At 34.4% G+C, this 20,722-nt stretch overlaps 1 protein-coding gene across 1 annotated transcript; it reads left to right on the forward strand.

Annotated features, from left to right (window-relative positions):
• The first annotated feature begins 747 nt into the window (after nt 1-747).
• On the forward strand, nt 748-20,101 carry C5H6orf58 (chromosome 5 C6orf58 homolog). The gene is made up of 6 exons (XM_063098357.1): nt 748-1,048; nt 2,257-2,343; nt 3,805-3,989; nt 4,898-4,998; nt 15,433-15,671; nt 19,956-20,101. The coding sequence occupies exons 1-6, from the start codon at nt 748-750 to the stop codon at nt 20,099-20,101; spliced, it is 1,059 nt and encodes a 352-aa protein (XP_062954427.1).
• The last annotated feature ends 621 nt before the right edge of the window (nt 20,102-20,722 follow it).

The following is a 20,722-nucleotide window of genomic DNA, read 5'->3' on the forward strand; positions in this document are numbered from 1 at the left end:
GATCTCTCATTTAAGCACGTATCTCAGAAGTTGTAGACACCATTTCTGTTTTATGTCTCTGTGGTGAACAAGTAGTCACAAGATTCCTTGTGCAAGGGACACTGGAAACTGAGTCTTAATTCTGGGAGATCATATTCCTGGTTAAATTCTAAAGTTCTTTTACTGATAAAGAATGGGGAATGGAAATGAGGAATTAACTAGCAGTTATTTTCCAAAACCCTGACTTTCTCTATTTCGATATACTTTAAGCTTCTTTCTTAAAGCAAAAACTTATAATTAGATCACACATATTTTTAGTACACCTTTGAACATTATTACAAGTCCTAGTATTTCCATCTTCAATTATTTAATATTTATCATTACATATGTTAAAGTATTTTTACAAGAGGGAAGCATTCTAATGTCATTTGTGATATATTTTGTAATCTTGGTATAGACTGGGGAACTTCTGGAAGGTTTTTATTGAAAAATAATTTTATCCAATATATTATAGGCAAGCCTAACCTTGTATTTAAGTTCTGACATATTGTTCTGGCACTAAAAAAGTTGCAAAATTCTATTATGTTGGGTGTAAGCTAATATATCAATTTCCTCTACATTTTCACCCTATCTGTGGAAAAGAATGGGAAGTGTTAATAGGCTATGATCTAAGAAAACATCATGACTTCTTCCTTCATTCTCCAATAAAAGCCCTGACACAATCCTCTGCCCAATAAAAGCCCTGACACAATCCTCCACTTTGGCATGATGGCTTTCCTTCCTTCCTGGGCTTGTGTAATAGTTGGTTGTTTTTTTGCTTCTTTAGCAGAAACTTCCAATATCTCAGATCTATATCCCCCTTTGTGGGAGGAGAGCCCTGGTCAGTTTGCTGACTACAGTGTGGAAAATGGAAAGTACATCATTAACCCCTGGAATTACCTTGAGAGAATGGGGATGTATAAAATCTTATTGAACCAGACAGCTGGATATTTTGCAAAATTTGCACCAGAAAATGAACTAAATGTTTTATGGGGATTGCCTCTGCAGTATGGCTGGCAGTATAGTTCAGGTAGGAATGACTCTTTTTTCCATTCTAATGATCTATACTTCTAACTATAAAGCATTTGGAAAATGAAATTCTGTACATACCATATCATGTTTTTGAAAATTGTTTCTTTTTCTTTCCCTGTTTTCCTTTCATGATCATTACTTTTCTACTTCTATTTCTCCTTCTCTACATATCTTTTTTTTTAATGTGTTGTCTGTATCTACTAGAAACTTCAGTGAGGCATATGGCATAGTTACCAACCACAAAAAGACATCACATTTAATCTATTGAGCATTTTATAAATATTTATTGAACTCCTAGTAAGTATCAATTTCCTTTCTAAGCAATGAGATGAAGAGAACAGTGAAGGGGATATACATTATAAACAAAAGGTGATAAACTAGTTTGAATTTCTCAAAGTTCTAATTATGATTACCTGATCATAGATATGAGGTTATAAAGGAGCAGCATCTTGTTCATGAGGATCTTTCTCTGCAAATTATTGCTTCCTCTTGGAAATAAGCTACCTTACAGTGTATAGACAGAATATATGTTTGGGGATAAAATACTCACGAATCAAAAGATATTTTTATTCTGGCTGACAGAAGCTCATAAGAAAGAGTGGTGCCTGTTGCCAGCCCCACACTGTAAAACAGCCAATAAAGAAATTACTGAGAGAGAGATAAGAAAATAGCAATTTCATTTGGCAAAGAAAAGAAAAATTATTTTCTAATATTTATGTAATATATATTACTGGTAAAAACTTTTGATGTTTTTTCTCACTTCATGCAACAACAATGTCGTTAATATTATTATTCTCATTTTATAGATGAGAAAACTAAGGCATAAGAGGTGAATTTATTTAGACAAAGTCAAACTAGTGAATGATGCAGCAGTGATTTGGTTTGACTCTAGACCATCTCTTTTAATCTCTTTTAATATTGCTCTCATAACTTTGAGCGGGAGGTTATGAAAGAAGTACAAGAGTGAATATAATATAAGCAGGAATATTTAAAATCTATAATTCAAAAGTAGAAAATCGTGATGGTGTTCGAAAAAAGAAAAGGTTGAGTGATGGAAAATAGAAGATAAAGAGGGATGGATATACGAATACAAGTCATTCAGAAATAAATATTTGTGCGTCTACAAACAAAATGTACTTAAGTGATAATTATAACCAGTTTCAAAATGCACATAATAAATACAACTGTGTGTCCTCTCTCTTCTAGGCAGATTAGCTGATCCCAGCCAAAAGACAAACTGTGGCTACAAACCCGGAGGTGATCTGTGTGTCTCTGTGGACAGTTGGTGGGCTGGTAGGTTCACTTAAAAAGCAAAATAGATATTAACCTTTCCCCAGAGAAAGCATTCAACCCACAAACTTAGGGACAGAAACAAAAAACAAACCAAAACAAAACCCAGTCCTGTTCCTTTTTAAGAAGGAATCTATGTCACCATATACCTGTGGACTTTATGTCACATTATAGGATTTAACAGCCACAATGTCAATAATGATTCCTTAGGACATATTCAGCTTTTCTCAGAAAGAGATGCAAGGAACTGCAAAGGGCAATGGCCTGTTAGGGAGCAGCACTGACAGTGAAGTGGGAGGTCCCCCTAGTGACAGAGAGTCTCCAGAATGTGAAAGGTTGAGAAGTGAAGCCCTGAGAAAAATGACGCATTTTCATTTTGCTCAGACCAGATGTGTTTAATATTAAAACCTATAAATATGGCAGAGATTAATACCTGCTACAATTCAATATATTAATCAGTAATCTAAGACTTTAGTCATATACTTAATGCTAAAATAACCACAAGGTATTTTATAATTTTTAAATTTAATTTTGTTTCAGTAATAAAACTAATTTACACAACAATTCCTTAGGGCTATTTCCCAATAATTAAAAAGAAGACCATATTAAATTTCACTTTCTCAGGGTCACACAGGTCATGTGTACCCTGATGTGTTTTCCTTGTTACGTGTTATAAGTCCTTCATTTCAAAGTTTCACAAATAGTTGTGGCCACAGATCTAGAAATCAGAGTTTGTTATTCTCAGACTGGCTTAGTAGCTGGGAGTATCAGCCTACCTTTCTGGGGTGCAGGATTGCATTCACAAATGCACGTCGAGAATGAAAATTATTCTGCATCAATGATTTCCAGGGGAAATCAGTATAAACATAATATTCAACTAAATGAAAATCTCTAAATCTGCTAAAATCGGTTATCTGGAGGTAGAAATTTTAAAGTCTTATTTGATTGTAAATCAGATTATTCAATGGTCTATTGCCAAAATTTATTGAAAAGTTTTGCTTTAGAGACAGGATAAAGCAAGGACTTAGTAATATCATAGTTACAAATGAAACACATATAAAATAGAAAATACCAATATATCAAAGCTATAATTATGTTAAAATATTTTAGAAAAAAATTCAACTCACCATAAAACCTCAATGGTTTTGTGCCATTCTGTGGACAAATCTATAGCTTTTTTCCTTTTTTACTTCATGCTTCAAAAAATAAATATTACCAAATCCATTTAAATTACTTTTTGTTTTAAAATATTATAGTCATGTTTTTAACCAATATATATTTATGATTATAGGGTTATTAATAGAAGCACATTAAAGTTATAATTATGATCCCTAGGGAGATTTTTGTTCAATATTTTTTTTCTTCTTTTATCACATTTCCGTAATGACTTATGGCTTCCTTAAAAATGTCCTCTTTGACATCTGTTAAGTTCTTGTGGTAGTAATAAGTCTTTTGTTCTTACAGATATGAATTATTTTCTGAGTGCATTGCCCTTCCTTGCTGCTGTTGATTCTGGCATAATGGGGATATCATCAGACCAAGTTGTGCTTTTACCCCCACCCAAAGATGAGATGGAGTTTTGTTATGATGTTTCTACCTGTCTTTCATCATTCCCTGAGACAATGAGCAAGTGGAATGCCTTTTACCAGGTTCTTTCTTTAGGTTTTATAATTAATACTCTCACAAGATGGCAAGAGAATTTCTTTTGTTGTACAATGCTTTTTGTCTAGGATTTTTTGTGCATTGTACTTTTTTTTAGTATGAAAACATAAATTTATGCAAAATATATTAATAACATATGTTGTAGTAGAGTATGTATCATTAATACACACTGCCCCAATACAGTATTAACACAAAATATATGCAATATTCTCACTTCAAATTAATTTTACCCAAATGCTAAACATAAAGGATATTCTGCTGAATGGTGAGCAGGATATTATAGTTAATTGAAACTTCAGGTCAAGTGTGGAATCTTGGGAGAAATGTCATTATAAAGTTGGTTTTAGAACAGTTAATCAACTTCAATTATATCAATAAATGATCACATATGGATAGAACTAAGCAATTGTGTGTTGTTCAAAATCAAATATTTGATGACCAAAAATAAAACACATTGGTTAAATATAGGCATGGACTAAATTCAATGGCAAAAAATAGATTTATTTCTTCTTTAGATTATTAATGTATTACTTCAATTAAACACTGTAACAAGCTTTTTTTCTTCTTACTCTTAAGATTTTATGGTAATTTTAACAATGTTAGTGAAAAAAAAGACAAAAAATAAACACTTCCTGTCTAGTATAAAATATGAACTCTTTGAAGATATTTAAGTTAGTTTCTTCTAGATGCATGTGTTATTATTAAAAGTAATGAATATTTTTTGTGCCATTAACAGAGCGTTAGGCTTTAAGGTTTTACACATACTAATTTTTAGAAGCAAAATTCTCTTTTCACATAGAATATTGCCCAATTATATATTTGAACAGGACTGAATTTCAGGGAAAGAAATTGTTACAGTTGATCAAATATAATTGGTTTCTCCCCTTTACTTTAGTATTTACAGTCACCTTTTTGTAACTTTGATAATATATTGAAGTACTTATGGGCTGCACATACCTCAAGCCTGGAAGATGCTGTCAAAAAGTTTGAAGATAGGTAAGAATGGATCCAAAGTCACCTCTATTTAATATGCTAAGTGATTTCTGGTGTTATTTATACATTTTTGTCTTCTTCTAGAGTGCTTTCCAATGTTAATTTAAGTAATAAATTTAACCATTGGGGATTATAGTCATGAGGTGTGAATATTTTAGCATGATCAATTTTAAACTGTTTTGTAAAGAGGGGATAAAAATATGAGAAAAAAAGTCTTGCCTGAAAAAACAAGCCAACAAACTATATGCAACAGATATCTCTAATTGTAGAAAACACAATAGAGTACAAATATGTGGGTGATCTTTATTATTTTGATTATAGATGCTGTGAAATGAAAATCTTTAGACAAATTAAACTTAGCAGAGTTTATTAGGGCAATGTGATTCCTGAGTTGGCAGCAGCCTGAACCAGTAGAAATTCAGAGATGCATTCAGCCATGTGGGCAGGCAATAATTACAGAAAGAAAAAGGCAGTGACATGTAGAAACAGCTCAGCATTTGCCTCATTTGGGCATTGTGTGATAGGGCATTTGCCTTATGTGGATGTGGTCTGATCAGTTGGCAGCCTGTGATTGGATGGAACTCAGCTGTTGTGTTTGCTGAGACTCAGCTACTTGTTACAGGAATATATTCTTAGGTTAGGTTGCAGTTTGTTTACATGTTGTATTCGTCTGTTTTCTGTCGCTTATAATGGAATATCTGAAACTGGGTAATTCATAAAGAAATAAAATTTATTTCTTACAGTTTTGGAGGCTGGGGAATGTACCATCAAGGGTCACATCTGGTGAGGGCCTTCCCCTTTCTACAGAGTCCCATGGTGACACAGGTTGTCACATGGCAAGCAATGGCAAGAGCAAGAGAGCTAACCTTCCCACTTGCTCTCCCTATAAAGCCACCCGAATCACACCCCCCAACAACCTATTAAACCATCAACCCATCACTTCATGAATGGATCAATCTATTCACAAGGGCATAGTCCCTGTGATCTAATCACCTCTTATAGGTACCACTTTTCACCACCATATTGAGGGTAAAGTTCCAAAATGAGCTTGAATGGGGACATTCAAACCTTAGCACATACTAAGTTAGTTTGCAGTTTGGTATGTATAGAGGCAGCTTTATGCCAAACTTAATTAAATAATTCCCCTTTTTAGTCCACCTCTTAATGTTGGGAGAGGGACCAAAATCTTGGGCATTGACACCCCTCTCTTTCACCTTCAGAATGGACTATTTTGGCCTCAGTATGGAATTAACAATTTACAATGTCAAGTCAGTTGATTGATTCATTATGTTTTCTTTGTGTTTTGATCATTCTAACTTTTGTCAAGCCATTTGACATATAATACCTGGCTTTATAAGAGCACTTAAGACTCTTAAGAGGATATGGCACACTAGGGAGACTATCATGATAGTTATCAAGAGGGCAAAATTAAGAGACAGAATTATGCTCATTAACACAAATTGAACCAACCAAAACCAAATATATCAAAAATGAGCTAGAATAAGCATCTACTTGTTTTGACCAAGTAGTTTATTTGTTGATTTCTTGAAGTTGAGTTTCAATCATACTAGATGTATTTATGTATTTACCCAAGTACAGCAAAGGTGTTAGCTAGTGCACACATTCCCCACTGTTTAGTCAACAGGTAGTTCAAAGCAGTTCTGTTATTTAAAACAACTTTAGTTCGTGTATTAGTTTGTTTCTGTTGCTTATAACATAAATACCTGAGACTGGCTGATTTATAAAGAAACAATATTAGTTGCTTACCATTTTGAAGGCTTGGAAGTCCAAACTCCAGGGAACACATCTGGTGAGGGTGTTGGTGGTGGCAAAAGTGGCCCAGGGATCTCACATGGCAGAATGTAGTGGAGCAGAGAGAGAGAACTTCCCATGTGCTCTTCTTTTAAAGTCTTCACAACCACACCTCTGACCACCATTAATAATCCATCCCCTACAGCATGGCCCTATAATCTAATCACCTCTTCAAGGCCCCACCTTTCAATTACCTTAATAGGATCTGCACCCTCAACTGTTATGGTAGGGATTAAGTTTTGGGAGGACATTTGTAATTGATTGAATTATGCCCCCCCAAAACTCACTGAAACTTGAATTGTGTCCTCCAAGTTTTATGTATTAGAATCTTGGCCCCCATTATGACTATTAAGAAGGTGGGAAATCCTATTATGGTAACTGAAAAGTGGAGCCTTGAAGAGGTGATTGGATTGTAGGACGGTGCAGTAGTGAATGGATTAAAAATGGTGGTAGGGGAGTGGTTGAGGGCTTTAAAAGAAGGGAAGAGTCTGTCTTTCTGTCTCTCTGTTCTCTCTTCTCTCTCTGCCCCAACCGTCTTGCAGTGTGAGACCCCTGGGTCACTATTGCCACCACCAGGTGGACTTTAGACTTCCCAGCCTCAGAAACTGTAAGCAATAAATTCTGTTTTCTTTATAAATCATTCAGTTTCAAGTATTTTGTTATAAGCAACAGAAATGGACTAACACAACATTCAGCTGAAGGCATTCTGCCCCTGGCCCCTGAAAACTTATGTCCTTCTCACATACAAATACATTCATTTCATCCCCAAAGTCTAACTTATTTTAACTAAAAGTACAAAATTTAAAGTCTCATCTATGAAATCAAAACAAGTTATCTATTTCCAAGATACAATGGGTGGGACAAACATAGGGTACATCTTCCTGTTCAAAAAGGAAAAAAATAGGCCAAAAGAAAGGGGTAACAGATCCTAAGCAAGTCCAAAACCCAGCAGGGCAGATATCAAATCTTACAGCTGATGAATCATGCATCTTGACTCCACGGTCAACATGTTATTGTCGAGGTTGGGCCCCAAGTCCCTAGGCTGCTCTTCTTCTATGACTTTCCTGGTCTGAGGTCATGCTTTAGCTCTCACAGGCTGGCATTTCATGCTGGCAGCTCCACAATTCTGGGGTCTCCATTGTGGTCCTGCTCCCATAGTGCCACTAGGCATGGTCATCTTGGGATTTTATTCTGCAACTCTCACACCACATTTCCACTTGGCATTGCTATAGCCACTGCTATAGGATTGTCCTTCCTTTATGGGAAAGCTTCAGTATAACCAGAAAACATGTATTGAAGATGGCAACTGAATAAAATCCAACTGTAAGTGTTCAGATAATTCAGCAGATTCCAGAAATGTATCCCCTAAGTTTTTATTGTCTTACCAGTATTATGGATTTGATAAACAAAACATTGGTTATAAACCATTGTAGAAGAGTCACCCCCACCAATATTTTTCCATAATTTGAATCATTTATTTTACCTCTTCTGTAGTGAGTTATGAGGTGTAGAGGTTTTAATAATAGAAACTTTAAGGACTCAGGAACGACCAGGTGGCTGTCCAGGCTCTCCATGAATCCACACTTAACAATGGATTTACATCCAGTTGAATACAAGTTTTGTTTCACCAAATCAGGTGCACAGCATTGTTTATTAAAGAAGTTATCATAGATGGGTTAGGCTGTAGTTTGTTTATATTCTTTGTTAGTTTGCTATATATGGAGGCAGCTTTAGGCCAAATTTAATTTAATTTAAAAAGCACGTAATATAGTGGCACATACTTAGGGAAAAAATCAGTTGGTATCAAGATTAGCACACAAGATAGCCTAAAAGATTATTAAACTGCTCTACATACTATAACACCTAGAAGTGAAACTGTAAGAATGATTTGGATTGGAAGTGAATGTCACGATCTAGGAGGTGAAATCAAACACCCAGAGTGAGGTATGGGGTAGAAATCTGGGTAGGGCAAAAAGCATAAAGAAAGAAATTCAGATTCATTGGTACTGTTTAAGTAGATATGTAAATTCATGCAGGAATGTTTGAATAGTTCATATTCCACTCAACTGTTGTGTCTCCCACCAACTCCAGCATCCAGCAAGGTAAAAAGCTTGGCTGACACATTCACAGGATATGGTCTCCTCTTCTTGTTAATATGGCTTCAATAACTGGGTATTATATTGAGAAACGGAGGAGTTAACTTTCCTTGGCAGTGTCTGTGATATAATTTGGGGTTGCAGCCATTACAACAGCTATAACTCAACTGCTCTTTTTATTCCGATGATGGTAATAAAGATGAGATTACATCTTGAGTGGGGATGGTCAACCTCAATATTTTGACTCTTAGCAAATTATTGTTATAGATTACTAATTTTTCATTTATAGGGTTTTCAGGTTTATATCAAAAAAGTAAATCAATCGAAAAACACAACATTGAAATAGGAAACATAACAGTATTTTAAATAGTTAAATTTATGGAGATTGCAGATCTTTTTCTTTGTAGGGGTATTTTTTTCTCTTATGGACCTAGACATTCAAGGTCGTATTTATTCCCATTGGAGCAATAAAATTATTTTTTGAAAAAACCCCATATTTTTAACAGGGCAGGTTTATTTTAAAAATATGCCAAAATCATACAACGTAAAATTTTTGATAAAGAAATTTCAATTTGTATGACTATTTTAATTACAAAGATAAAGGCATCCATTTTATTAGTTATTAGTAGAATCCCCATCTTCACTAATTATAACAAAAATTGGTTTTGATTAATTAACATTTTATTTCCTGAACTTCTATCTTACTTACTTTACCTTTCTGTTAGGTGTCAATAATTGTTTCTCCTAAATGAATTTTTAACAAATCTACCATTTGTTATTTAAAAAAAAAGAATTAAGAACACTCAAATATTAAGAATAAGTAAAATAAATTTCTCTAAGTATTTCAAGTAACATCACTTAAAATAACTCCTTTTAATAGATAATAAATCTGTGCCTGAGTTGTTCAGTAACATGCTTAAAATCTTACAGCTAATGATTGGCAGAACTAGTATTCAAATTCCTGGTGGCTCCACAGCCCATTCTCTTACCCCATATGCTGTACTTCCTGTAATGTATGTGGCCTGCAAACTAGATTTCAAAGATCAATATCTATTAAGGGTTTTCTCTTATTTTTAAAAGCTGTATTAAACAGCAAAAATATGCTTGAACATTTGCAATGTACAATAAAGCAGAAAAAATGAAAGAGAAATAACATACATTTCACTTGTTTTTATGAAGATCCTTTAAATCCTGAAGATGCAGATGCATCACTTAACTAAACAAAATGCCAGTTCACACCTCTCCTCCCGCCCTCTCACGTAGGTTAGAGGGCAGGTGAGTGCAAGCAGCGCCTTTCTGCTCCAGGAGTCGGTGAAGCGAGGAGATGGTCCTTAGAGTCTTTCTGCAGATGCTGCTAGTTCAACTTCAGGAGTTCCCCAGAGATCTTTCTTTCTGTTTGTTTTTTCTTTGTTTTTTACATTAATCTCAAGAAGTGTAACTTATTTTATTTTATTTTTTTGTATATTATACACCTTTTTACAAGCTAATCGTTTAAAAAATCAAGTGGCTTTGACATTCTCCCTCCTTTAAAAAAACAGAACCAAAAAAACACAACTGTATCCAGAGAGACCAGCACTATGACCACTTGTTCCTGATTATTTATGTATTTGCTGTGGTATTTCCTAAAAATATTCCTGTCACACTTTTTATTACGTTTTCAGTTTTAGATATCCTTTCAATCACCACTATGGAAAATTATGGTTTTGCTCACCTCCCACACATACCCTCCCAACCAGTACTCTCTCTGTGTAGCTGTTTGGTGATGTTCGTTATGTCGCTGTTCAGAGCTTACACTATCTTGGCTACAGTCACTACTCACTTGTTGGGCATGTACTAAACTGATTATTTTTACCTTTGCTCACCACCTATTCTCCTTAGAGTTGATCATTGTCTTGCGTATTTGTTTTCTTAGCATACCATGTATATTACGTGAATACACCCCAAATTGGCAAACCAATAAACTGTTTCCTCAAGTTGCTCAGGGCACTAAGAGTTCTATCTATACCTTCTTCTTATAGAGGCCTGGTTCAGAGCCATTTACCTGCGCTAATCTGTCCAGGCAGCCAGATAGGACCCTGTGATCTTTCTTTACTGCTGTCCTGAGGATTCTCTATACCTGTTTTTTTGTGTTTCCATAGTCCATATTTCATATTTTTCTATTTTTTGGTGTACTTTTTTTGGTAGACCACAGCCTCTAGTAGATTCTGAACAAGTGATTGATAGGTAAAATTGGTTAAGACTTTGCATATCTAAATATATCTTTATTCTACCATTATTCTTGATTGAGGCTTTAGGTGAATACAGAAATCTAGGCTGATAATTCTTAGCATTTCGAAGTCATTTATAAATTGATTCTTAGCTTCACTTTTGTTGTTTAGAAGCCTGAAACCAATCTGATTCCTGATCCTTTGTACGTAATCTGTTTCTCTTATTTATTTATTTATTTTTCTGATCGTCGTTTTGTTTTGGTGTCTCTTATCCACGTGAGAGGCTTTCCCCAGGAATCTGGTGTAGGTTGACCATCCTTAATTCAAAAACCCCAAATCCAAAATACTCCAAAATTTGAAACTTTTTGAGCACTGACATAGCAACGCAAGTGGAGAATTACATACCTGACCTCAGGTGATGGGTTGCAAAGTGCGACACACGGCAAACAGTTTATTCAGCATTCCCAAAGGAAAAAAGACCCTCCCAGCCCACTTCAGCTGTGATATCTCTTTTCCATGCACACCCAGATCTCCCCACACATTCTTTCATGAACAAAATTGTTTAAAATAATTGTGTAAAATTACCTTCAGGCTATGTGTATAAGGAGTGTATGAAACAAAAATAAATTTTGTGTTTAAACTTAGGTCCCATCCCCAAGGTATCTTATAATACGAATTTTCCAAACTTGGAAAAATTCAAAATCAGAAAGACTTCTGGTCCCAAATATTTCAGATAAGGGATACTCAACCCGTAATACCTGGATATCCACTTGTCTTTAAGAAGGAACTCTTAGAAGTTCTGAGCGCTTGAGTGAAATTTTTCTACTACAGACACGATTCTAGGGTGATCCTGTTGGGTTGTTTAACTAGGTGATCCTTTAACTATCGATATTATAGTGCCAATAACTTTATGCCTTTTCTCTTGAGCACACCCAGTTCTTTAGAAGAGACACTTTCAGTCACCTGCTTTAAAAGTGAAGACCAGGCTATTAGTTTTCTTAAAGTCAAGAGAGGGAAGGAAGGAGCGGGGGTGGCGGGGATCTTAATATCCAATATTTTAGATTTCCTTACATCCCCTGTTTTCAAGGTGGTGTCTCCACCTCCAGCTGTGACTAGAGTACCCAATCCAGGGACCTTCTGCTCTAACCTTTTTAGTGTGCAGAGTGGCAGTCATCAACTATTCGAAGTCTGGGAGGGAATCTTTGTGTATGACTGTGTCTTTAACAGACTTTCAATCACTCTAATTTTAGTAATCTCCCTTCACCCAGAGTGTACTATTCAGTTTTAAATTGAGGGAATGCTATACTAGCATTATTTCTCAGTTTTCTTCTCTGGCTTAGAATTTAGTTTCCTTGATTCTATTAAATCTTTTCAACTAGTGGTTTGTTTGTCTGTTTGTTTGTTTGTTTGTTTGTTTGTTTGTTTTTTAGCTTTTAAAATTTTGTTGCTCCTATCCTGTTCTCTAAGTACAATTTTTTCTTACTGCCATTTTAATAGGATTTGGGTAGGATGCCAAAGTAGAAATATTTGTTAAAATCATCATCTTACCCAAAAAATCTTTAGAAAATTCTCTTTTGTTTCTTTAATTGGGATCATTTTAGAATACTGTATTTGTATTATAGATAAGTTTATATATAGATTCACTATTCATAAAGGTTAAAAATACAACTTTTATGCCAATCCACTTCACTGGAAAGTTTTATAATAGTTACTTATTCCATTAGAATCCTTCTGAAACCCTATATTGATGAAAGGTAAATCTTTTAATGATTATTATTATGAAAGATTTCAAATGCCTGTTTTTGTGCCCTCTGATTTGTTAATATACCTGTTTATGAGGTCTCTAGTTTGTCAAGTTTTACAAATTCATGTTGGGATATTCTAAGCTATTTATTGTTCTTTGAAATAAATGAATATTGTAAAAATTAAGATCTTTTGCTTCGGAGTTTCACAGATCTGAATTTTAAATTCTGACTCCATTTGACTTGGGAATCCAAACAATGATAAATTCCATTTTCTTGTTTTAATAATAGCAATAATAGTACATGCCACATAGGGTAATTTTGAGGATTAATTAAGAAATCTACACATCGTTCTCAACATATTACTGGCACGTGAGAAACATTCAATATAAAGTAACTGTTTTCACCATGACCAAAAGTGGTAGAGAACAGTAGTAAAGAACAGGAGTTTTAATGGCAGATTACCAGGGTTTAAACCTGGTTGTGTAATTTATTTGACGTGTGGCTCTGTATTTCAGTCAGCTTTGTTAAAAGAAAGCAGCACAACCAACAAGCACTGAACCTCAGTGTCATACCACTGTAAGTGTTTCTTGCTCACAGGTCTGAGGATTAGCAGGGAAGCTCTGCTGGTATTTCCTGGGCTCTCATGTTGTCTGATTTTGATGAGCCCCAGCAGAAATGACTGGGGAAACTCAGCTCTGCTCCACTTGTCTCTTATTCTCCATCAGGCAAGACTGGCTGCTTTTCATAGCGATAGCAGAATTGCAAGAGAGAAAAACCAAACTGTGAAAACACATTTCAAGCTTATACTATGTCATAATTAATTAATACTGTATCACTCAAATCACATCACATGACTGAGCCAGACACAGGAATTTCTGCCTTTTACACAATGTATGAAGATGGGATACTTGAAAGTTATATGAGAAAAAAAATGGGATTACAGGAACAAAAAATATTGGGAATACAGGGAGTGGCAAAGAATCAGGGCCATGGTTGCAATCTACTATACACTGGGAAACAACCTTAAAATCTCATCATTACTTTCTTTAGGCAAAAGTATATTGAGAAGCGTTTATTTAAGAGTGACAATACTAAATACTGTGTAGACTACGTTTACTCAAATAAAACTTTGTGGTCCTAGATACTAAGATTAGCTGGGTCATATATATCTGTTTTAAATTTAGACAAGCCATTGAATGTGTATTTTTATCTTTTTTTAATGATCACACTCTATCTGACTCAGATGAACTGACCAATAAAATCACTCAACTGAAGCATTTGAAAAGTTTTCTATTGAATTTCACCTCTGCTTTTGTGATCTCTGCATATCTAACTGGTGCCCTAATCTCTTTTCTCCTCTCCTAGTATTTCTGATTCCCTTGCAATTTTTTTAGTACACTGTTACTAGGGCTTTGTGACTCTTGCTCAAAATTCTTATGAATTCACATTTCCTTTCATCTTTACTTGACAGATAACTGTGATGTATTAAGGGGCATTGAATCCAAATTAAACACTTCTTTCATCAACAGTCCTATTCTGCCCACTTTCCTATTTCCAGGCACGAGGGCAAGAAGGATCCCACATGCATGGCATTCAAAAGGACAGCAAGTGCACTCTGGGTTATGTTATGGTTTTCTTAACGTTGGCAAGCATATTGTTCTCAGATTTTGTTTAATGGATCCTCCACATGTACTGTCAAAATGAAATTAGATAGCCTAATTAAACACTAGATATTAGAATATAGTCCAATGGGAGAACAAACTTTCAAATATGTGGACGATACGGTATGAAGGAAATATAGAGGAGAAGGAAGTGGTTGATTCCACCTCAGGTGAGCTGGAAACTTTGTGAAGGGGGTGATATCTATGATGAGACTTGAAAGAGAATGTACGTGGAGAGACATGTGGGGGGTATACAGTGTTTCAGGGGAAACAAGTTGGTTTGCAAAACTGCAAGTTGGTCAACATGCTTAGAAAGCTGACTGGGACAGGAACCATGAATTATATAGTTATAAAACTATTTACTGCATCCTTAACTTTTCTGCTGTGATGATTTGTCCCCCAAATATGTGAGTGAGTTTAGCTCCCTAGGAAACTTCCTCCACTAGAAACCCCCCAGTTTTTTAGAAAATTAGACAAGAAAATCAGACATCTACTTCTCTAGGATGCTCAATGTTTTGGGGACCCCCATCATTAGGAAATGAACAGTTTTACAAGGGATGTCTGAGTCCAGCAAAAATTTTGCCTTAGACTCTTGATATTTATCTCTACATTGCCAAGGAGTATGATTTATACATGGCCTTACATCTGGTTATGATATGGTATTCAAGTATAATGTACCTAATTCAAAGAAATAAGATACAATTAATGGGATAATCTTTTTCGGATTCAAAATTTTAATTAGCTATCTTCACATCTCCTGAGGAAAGGACTAAAGTCATCACATTATGAAATCTATTTTGTGAACAGTGAAATTAGAAATTTAGTTTATTGTCCCAAAACAATCTTTCTGAAGACAGTGAAGTTAAAATTATGAGGTGACTAATTATAATTTTACACTTTTCCACTTGTGTTTTAGATATGAGTATTATTCTAAACCAGAAGCAGACTTCGAGAGAAGTTGGTATACGGCTGTGGAATATTTAGCTGCATTGCTCTTTCCTACAACCTTGTTTGTAGTGCATGACTTCCAGAAGGTCCTGCCACCACGAATCCTTGCTGCTACTGATGTGGCCCCCTACATCAGTAACTTTACTGATTTGCAGAATGCAGTCCTGTTTGGTATGAATATTCTTTATGATGTGAATAAATATACAGGTAAGGACCATAAAAAAGAACTTTAAGAAATCAATATTGTGTTGAACAGATGGAGGAAGAAATAACAATTAAATAGAGATATGGACATTATAACACATACCTCCAAAAGAAAGTAATGATTTCCTATGGGTATCTTTTTTATTTATTTATCAATCGTCACTCTTGACCTATGGCAAGACCATTTAATGAGCACAAATATTGGTCCTCACACTCATGGCCTGTCCTTTCATCTGGAATCCATATTGAACCTTGAAGTCAGCAAACCAACTGAAGCACAATTTTTGTTCCACACATCCAGATATATTCCTAAAATTGCTCAGCAGACCTTTTCTTAACTTTATAATTTGCTCTTAAAATTAAGGCAAATAAAGGAATTACAAAAGAAAACCTACTGTTATTAATGAAATTACTAGGAATTTGAATTATCTGAGTTTCCTCGACACAATACTATTAATTATGGAAGAAGTCTTCTGCTCCAGCCCTTAAAATCCTGGGTTTCCTAGCAGAGCGAAAAACAACAGGATTCAATAATTACAAGTTTGCAAATCACCACGTCGTCTCCATTTTCCAAAACATAATTATACTATTAGTGTTTTTCAAAGCAAAAAATTTGAATCTGGAAGATATAAACAAAGCAAACTAACAAATAAATACATGTTTTTAAAAACCTTTAAATAAATTAAATATATGATTTGAAAAACCTTTGTTTTAAAATATATGTTGAGTTAGAGTAATAAAAACATCCAAACGTTTTAGGAACTTTATGCAAATGAAGTTTCTTCTTCCTCCACTAATGGCCCTAGCACAGCATTCTCAGTCAGTAGACAGCTTTCCTTCACACAATTAGGGGCAAACCAAGCATCCATCTATCTGCAGAAATTTTTCTTGGAGTTTTTTCCCAGAAAATGAGTTGATCTAACTCATTTTGTTTAATACGTATATAGCATTTCATTTAATAAATGTACCATAATTATGGACGTTAGTTATAGTTATAAGCTTTTGCCAATAATATAATGGCATTCCATGTACACTTTTTTTGCAATAATTTATGATTTTACCTCTAAATTCATAGAAGGGTATTGAAATAAAATTGGTAGGTCAGATATTGCCAAGTCGTATTGCCAATAATGCAGCAAAGATATGCCATGTTTACTTTTCTTGGTATAATTTATGATTTTACTACTAAATTAGTAGAAAGAGAACAAAATAAAATGGATGAGTTGTATATTGCCAAATGATACTATAAAAGGTTCTCAGTGGTTTACATGTAATAATTTTGTATCTTTTGTAGGTTCAGCATTTTTGACTGCATGGAAAATTTTAATGAAGACAGCAGATATAAGAGCGCTAACTCTAGAGGTTTTTGAAATAATTCTTAACATGTTTAATTAAAAACTGGAAATGATTAGTAAACTAAAAATGAACAACTCTAACCCGCTGGCAAACAGTAATTTCCAAAACAAATATACTCATATCTATGTAGTTTTATTGTTTCTGTTGTTTTTGACTTATGCTAGGTTGTTAGGATTGTATCCATGCATTCTTAAGGTTAAATTCAAATTAATACTATAATTATTTTGTCCAATTAATAATTGTTGATATCTGAAATCATTAATAATTAAAATTAATAAAATAATTAAAATAATAATGAAGTAATTAAAGATCTATGATTGTATTAAGCTACTAAAAATCACTGAGAAATTAATAAAGATATTAAACTTGTATGTTTTTTGTTATAATCTACATAACCTAATTTCATAAAATTTAGAGCAATATAACTTGCTGATTTATAACCCAAATCCAAATATTTATATTTGAAATAAAATACTGACAGTCAATTTTAAAACTCATGAAACTAAACTGGCAAATAGAATACACTAACTGATTTGTCACTTTTTCTGTGTTTTTCCTGACCACAAGTTTACAGCAATTTACATGACAGAGTTTCCCTTCTTTGACCCACACTTGATAATGAATGCTACAGAGTCACATCTGTAGGGTTGCTCTCTTTTAGGAGAGACAGCACACTGGCAAGGAGATGGTGACTTCCTGAGGTGACACAAAGCTTTTTTATGAAGGTTTTCCCAAAGCCTCATCCACAGACTAAATCTACCCACCGAATATTGGGGAATAAAATTGGATAAATAAGTTTGAATACCACAGGTATTGGAGTAGAAAAGATGTAGTTTAAGTCTCAGCTCTGTCGTTTGCTAGCTGAGTGAGCTTGAGCAAGTTTTCTAGCTTACTCTGTGCTTCAGTACACTTATTGTTAAAATGAATATTATAAGATCTCCTTTGCAAGATTATTTTGAGGAGTTAATAAAAACATAAACTTAATATGGCTGATACTCTTCCCAATACATATTAGACATCCACGAAAAGTAGCAATCGCCACAATAATTGTGTTTAGAGATGGGTGCATGCTCCATGGGTGGGGCAGTAAAAGCATCTGTGATGAGCCAAAACCCTGAGTAAATTTTGGTTGAATCCCAAACACACAAATTTCCTGGTAGCTGTAGACATTGGAAACAATGTATTAAACACCCTCCCAAATCTCCCCCAAGCATGCGAAATAACTACACATCCTATAAAATATCTACACGAAACTAAACCTGCAATATTATTTGAAGACAGTCAATGCTTAAACATCAAAATAACTTGGATTGAAAAGAAAAAATCAACAAATACAGTCCTTTGTCATCCCAGCAAACAAAGGCAGAGAAAAACAGGAGGGAGAGACACTAGCAAAGGACATTGAGTGTGGGATGGAGTGACAACCAAAAAGATTAAATCCAAACTTATTCTGAAAATACTAAAAAGCAATGAGCAGATCAGAGCACCTCAGGGCACAACTGAAGGGGACAGATTTCAAAGCAGGAGCATCTTAAAGGGCCATGCCTGCAATTTAAATGGAGGTAATTTACTTAAAAGGGCAACCCTGATTTCAAAGGACAGGCACTTTCAAGTCACGGTCTTCCAAAAGCATAACTTCTGGGGGAAGAAAAAAAGGCAAAATGAAAGAATATAAATATAAAAGACAAACAAAAAATGCAACATAAAAATACTAAAAGAAAGTAAGGCTGTGCTTTTCAACTATAAGTCAAAATCTATAGGCAATAAAAAATAATTGATTTGACAGCATACTAATAAAATTTTTGCATGACAAAAACAGCATAAACAAAGAAGGACTATAATTTATTTGGGAGAAAATACTCATAACATAAACTATGGACAAAGTACAAATATTTCTAATATAGACAGAACTTTCAAAACTTGAGGGACAAATGACTAAAAACCTGATAGAAAAGAATGGGAAAAGACATGAACAGGTGATTCACCAACAAAGTGTAACAATGACATAAAAGAGATACAAAAAAGTCATAAAAATGGTATTCATGAAAAAATGTTTAAACTCACCTATAATTATATAAATGCAATTAAAACATTGAGTTGCTATTTCTAAGCTATCAGACTGACAAAAATCAGAATATGTGCTAATCACTCCATTAGTGAGGCTGTGGAAAAACAGGTATTATGATATATTGCTGGTGGGAATGCAAATTGGAATGACACTTCAGTGGGAAAAGTCAGCAAGATCTAGTAAAATCACACATGCACTTACTATTTGACCCTCAATCATGCTTCCAGGCATCTATCATGAAGATATATACCTTCACAATAACAAAATAGAAATATACAAGTTTATGTTTGTATCATTATTTATAATGACAAAATATTGGAAACGACATATGTACCCCAAATAGAAGAGTGGTTGCGTTAAAAAAACAAATGAAAGGAATGCTATGCAACTGTAAAAGAAAGTGATGAAGTTTGCTATAAGCTGCTATGGAATGATTTCCAGAACACATTGTTAAGGCGAAAAAAGCACTTTCGTAAGAAAAAAGAGAAAATCGCCTTAACTAGATGATCAAAACTGACATCTTCAGTAAAAACACATTGACATTAAGTACCTCTTAATGGTGCACTAAGAAAGACACAAATTGTTTCTATGGTATTCTTGTCAAAAATGAATAATTTAAGTCAGCAAGTTATTCTTTCTATACCTGGGGACTACATGCCAGCTCATCTGTTTCTCTCTGAGCATTTCCATCATTCTCTGGCTATCTCCAGTCTCTCTTTCAGTACTGCAATTACACCTGACTCATCATCACTGCCAGTAAAACGTGTTCTAAGGCCAGGAATGTATATTACTTTAAAGATCATAAGTCTACAAGAATATAGCCCACATGACTAACCTACTTATGTCAAAATCTAAATTTACAGGAGACAGATTTTGTGTATCTGAAAGAAAGCTACGAAATTGTTTTTCTCTATCAACTGGCATCCGTAATCCATCAGCTACGAAACTTTGTTTAGAGGCCACTGTTGTGCAGATAGAGGGTGAGCAGATGTCAGAGTGTATAGACTGAAAGAGATGCAGTTTCTCCTTTCACTAGGAGAAACTTTCTGAGGAAAACAGTGCAGTACAAACCTCATCCAATCAAGAAACTACAGGTAAAATGGCAGAATGACTGATGGTGGTCATTATATATATTGAATTATATATGTAAGAAAAAAGTATGAGAACATGTGAAGAATAATTATAAATGCCATATACTCTGATATAATATCTTTAGTGCAACTAATGAAAATAAGAGGAGAAACAAATCCGAAGGGGGAAATTGGACAACCTTCATTGATTATCACATAATTGGGAGTTAAATGGTAATATTTAAAACTGTCAAGCCAAATAGTGTAAGGTTAAGTATAAAAAGAAGTCACCAAAGGCATTAAAAAGGTATTTTATAAATGTGACCATTAGAACATAAGGGAACTATTTTAAATACCAAAAGGTGGACATAAACAGATGGGGTGGGGGAGAGGAGAGAGAGACTGAGAGAGAGAGAGAACAAGGGGAAGAGAGAGATCATAAGAGAAAAAATATAACAAAGTTAATGACAAACATATAGGCATATCAATGAATTTTAAAAAACTAATTCACCATAAAATGAGGAAAGCTTTTTAAATTGACTCACAGAGTAAAATCTGGC

The sequence above is a fragment of the Cynocephalus volans genome, chromosome 5 (assembly GCF_027409185.1).
Source record: "Cynocephalus volans isolate mCynVol1 chromosome 5, mCynVol1.pri, whole genome shotgun sequence".
NCBI classification, from domain to species: Eukaryota; Metazoa; Chordata; class Mammalia; order Dermoptera; family Cynocephalidae; genus Cynocephalus; species Cynocephalus volans.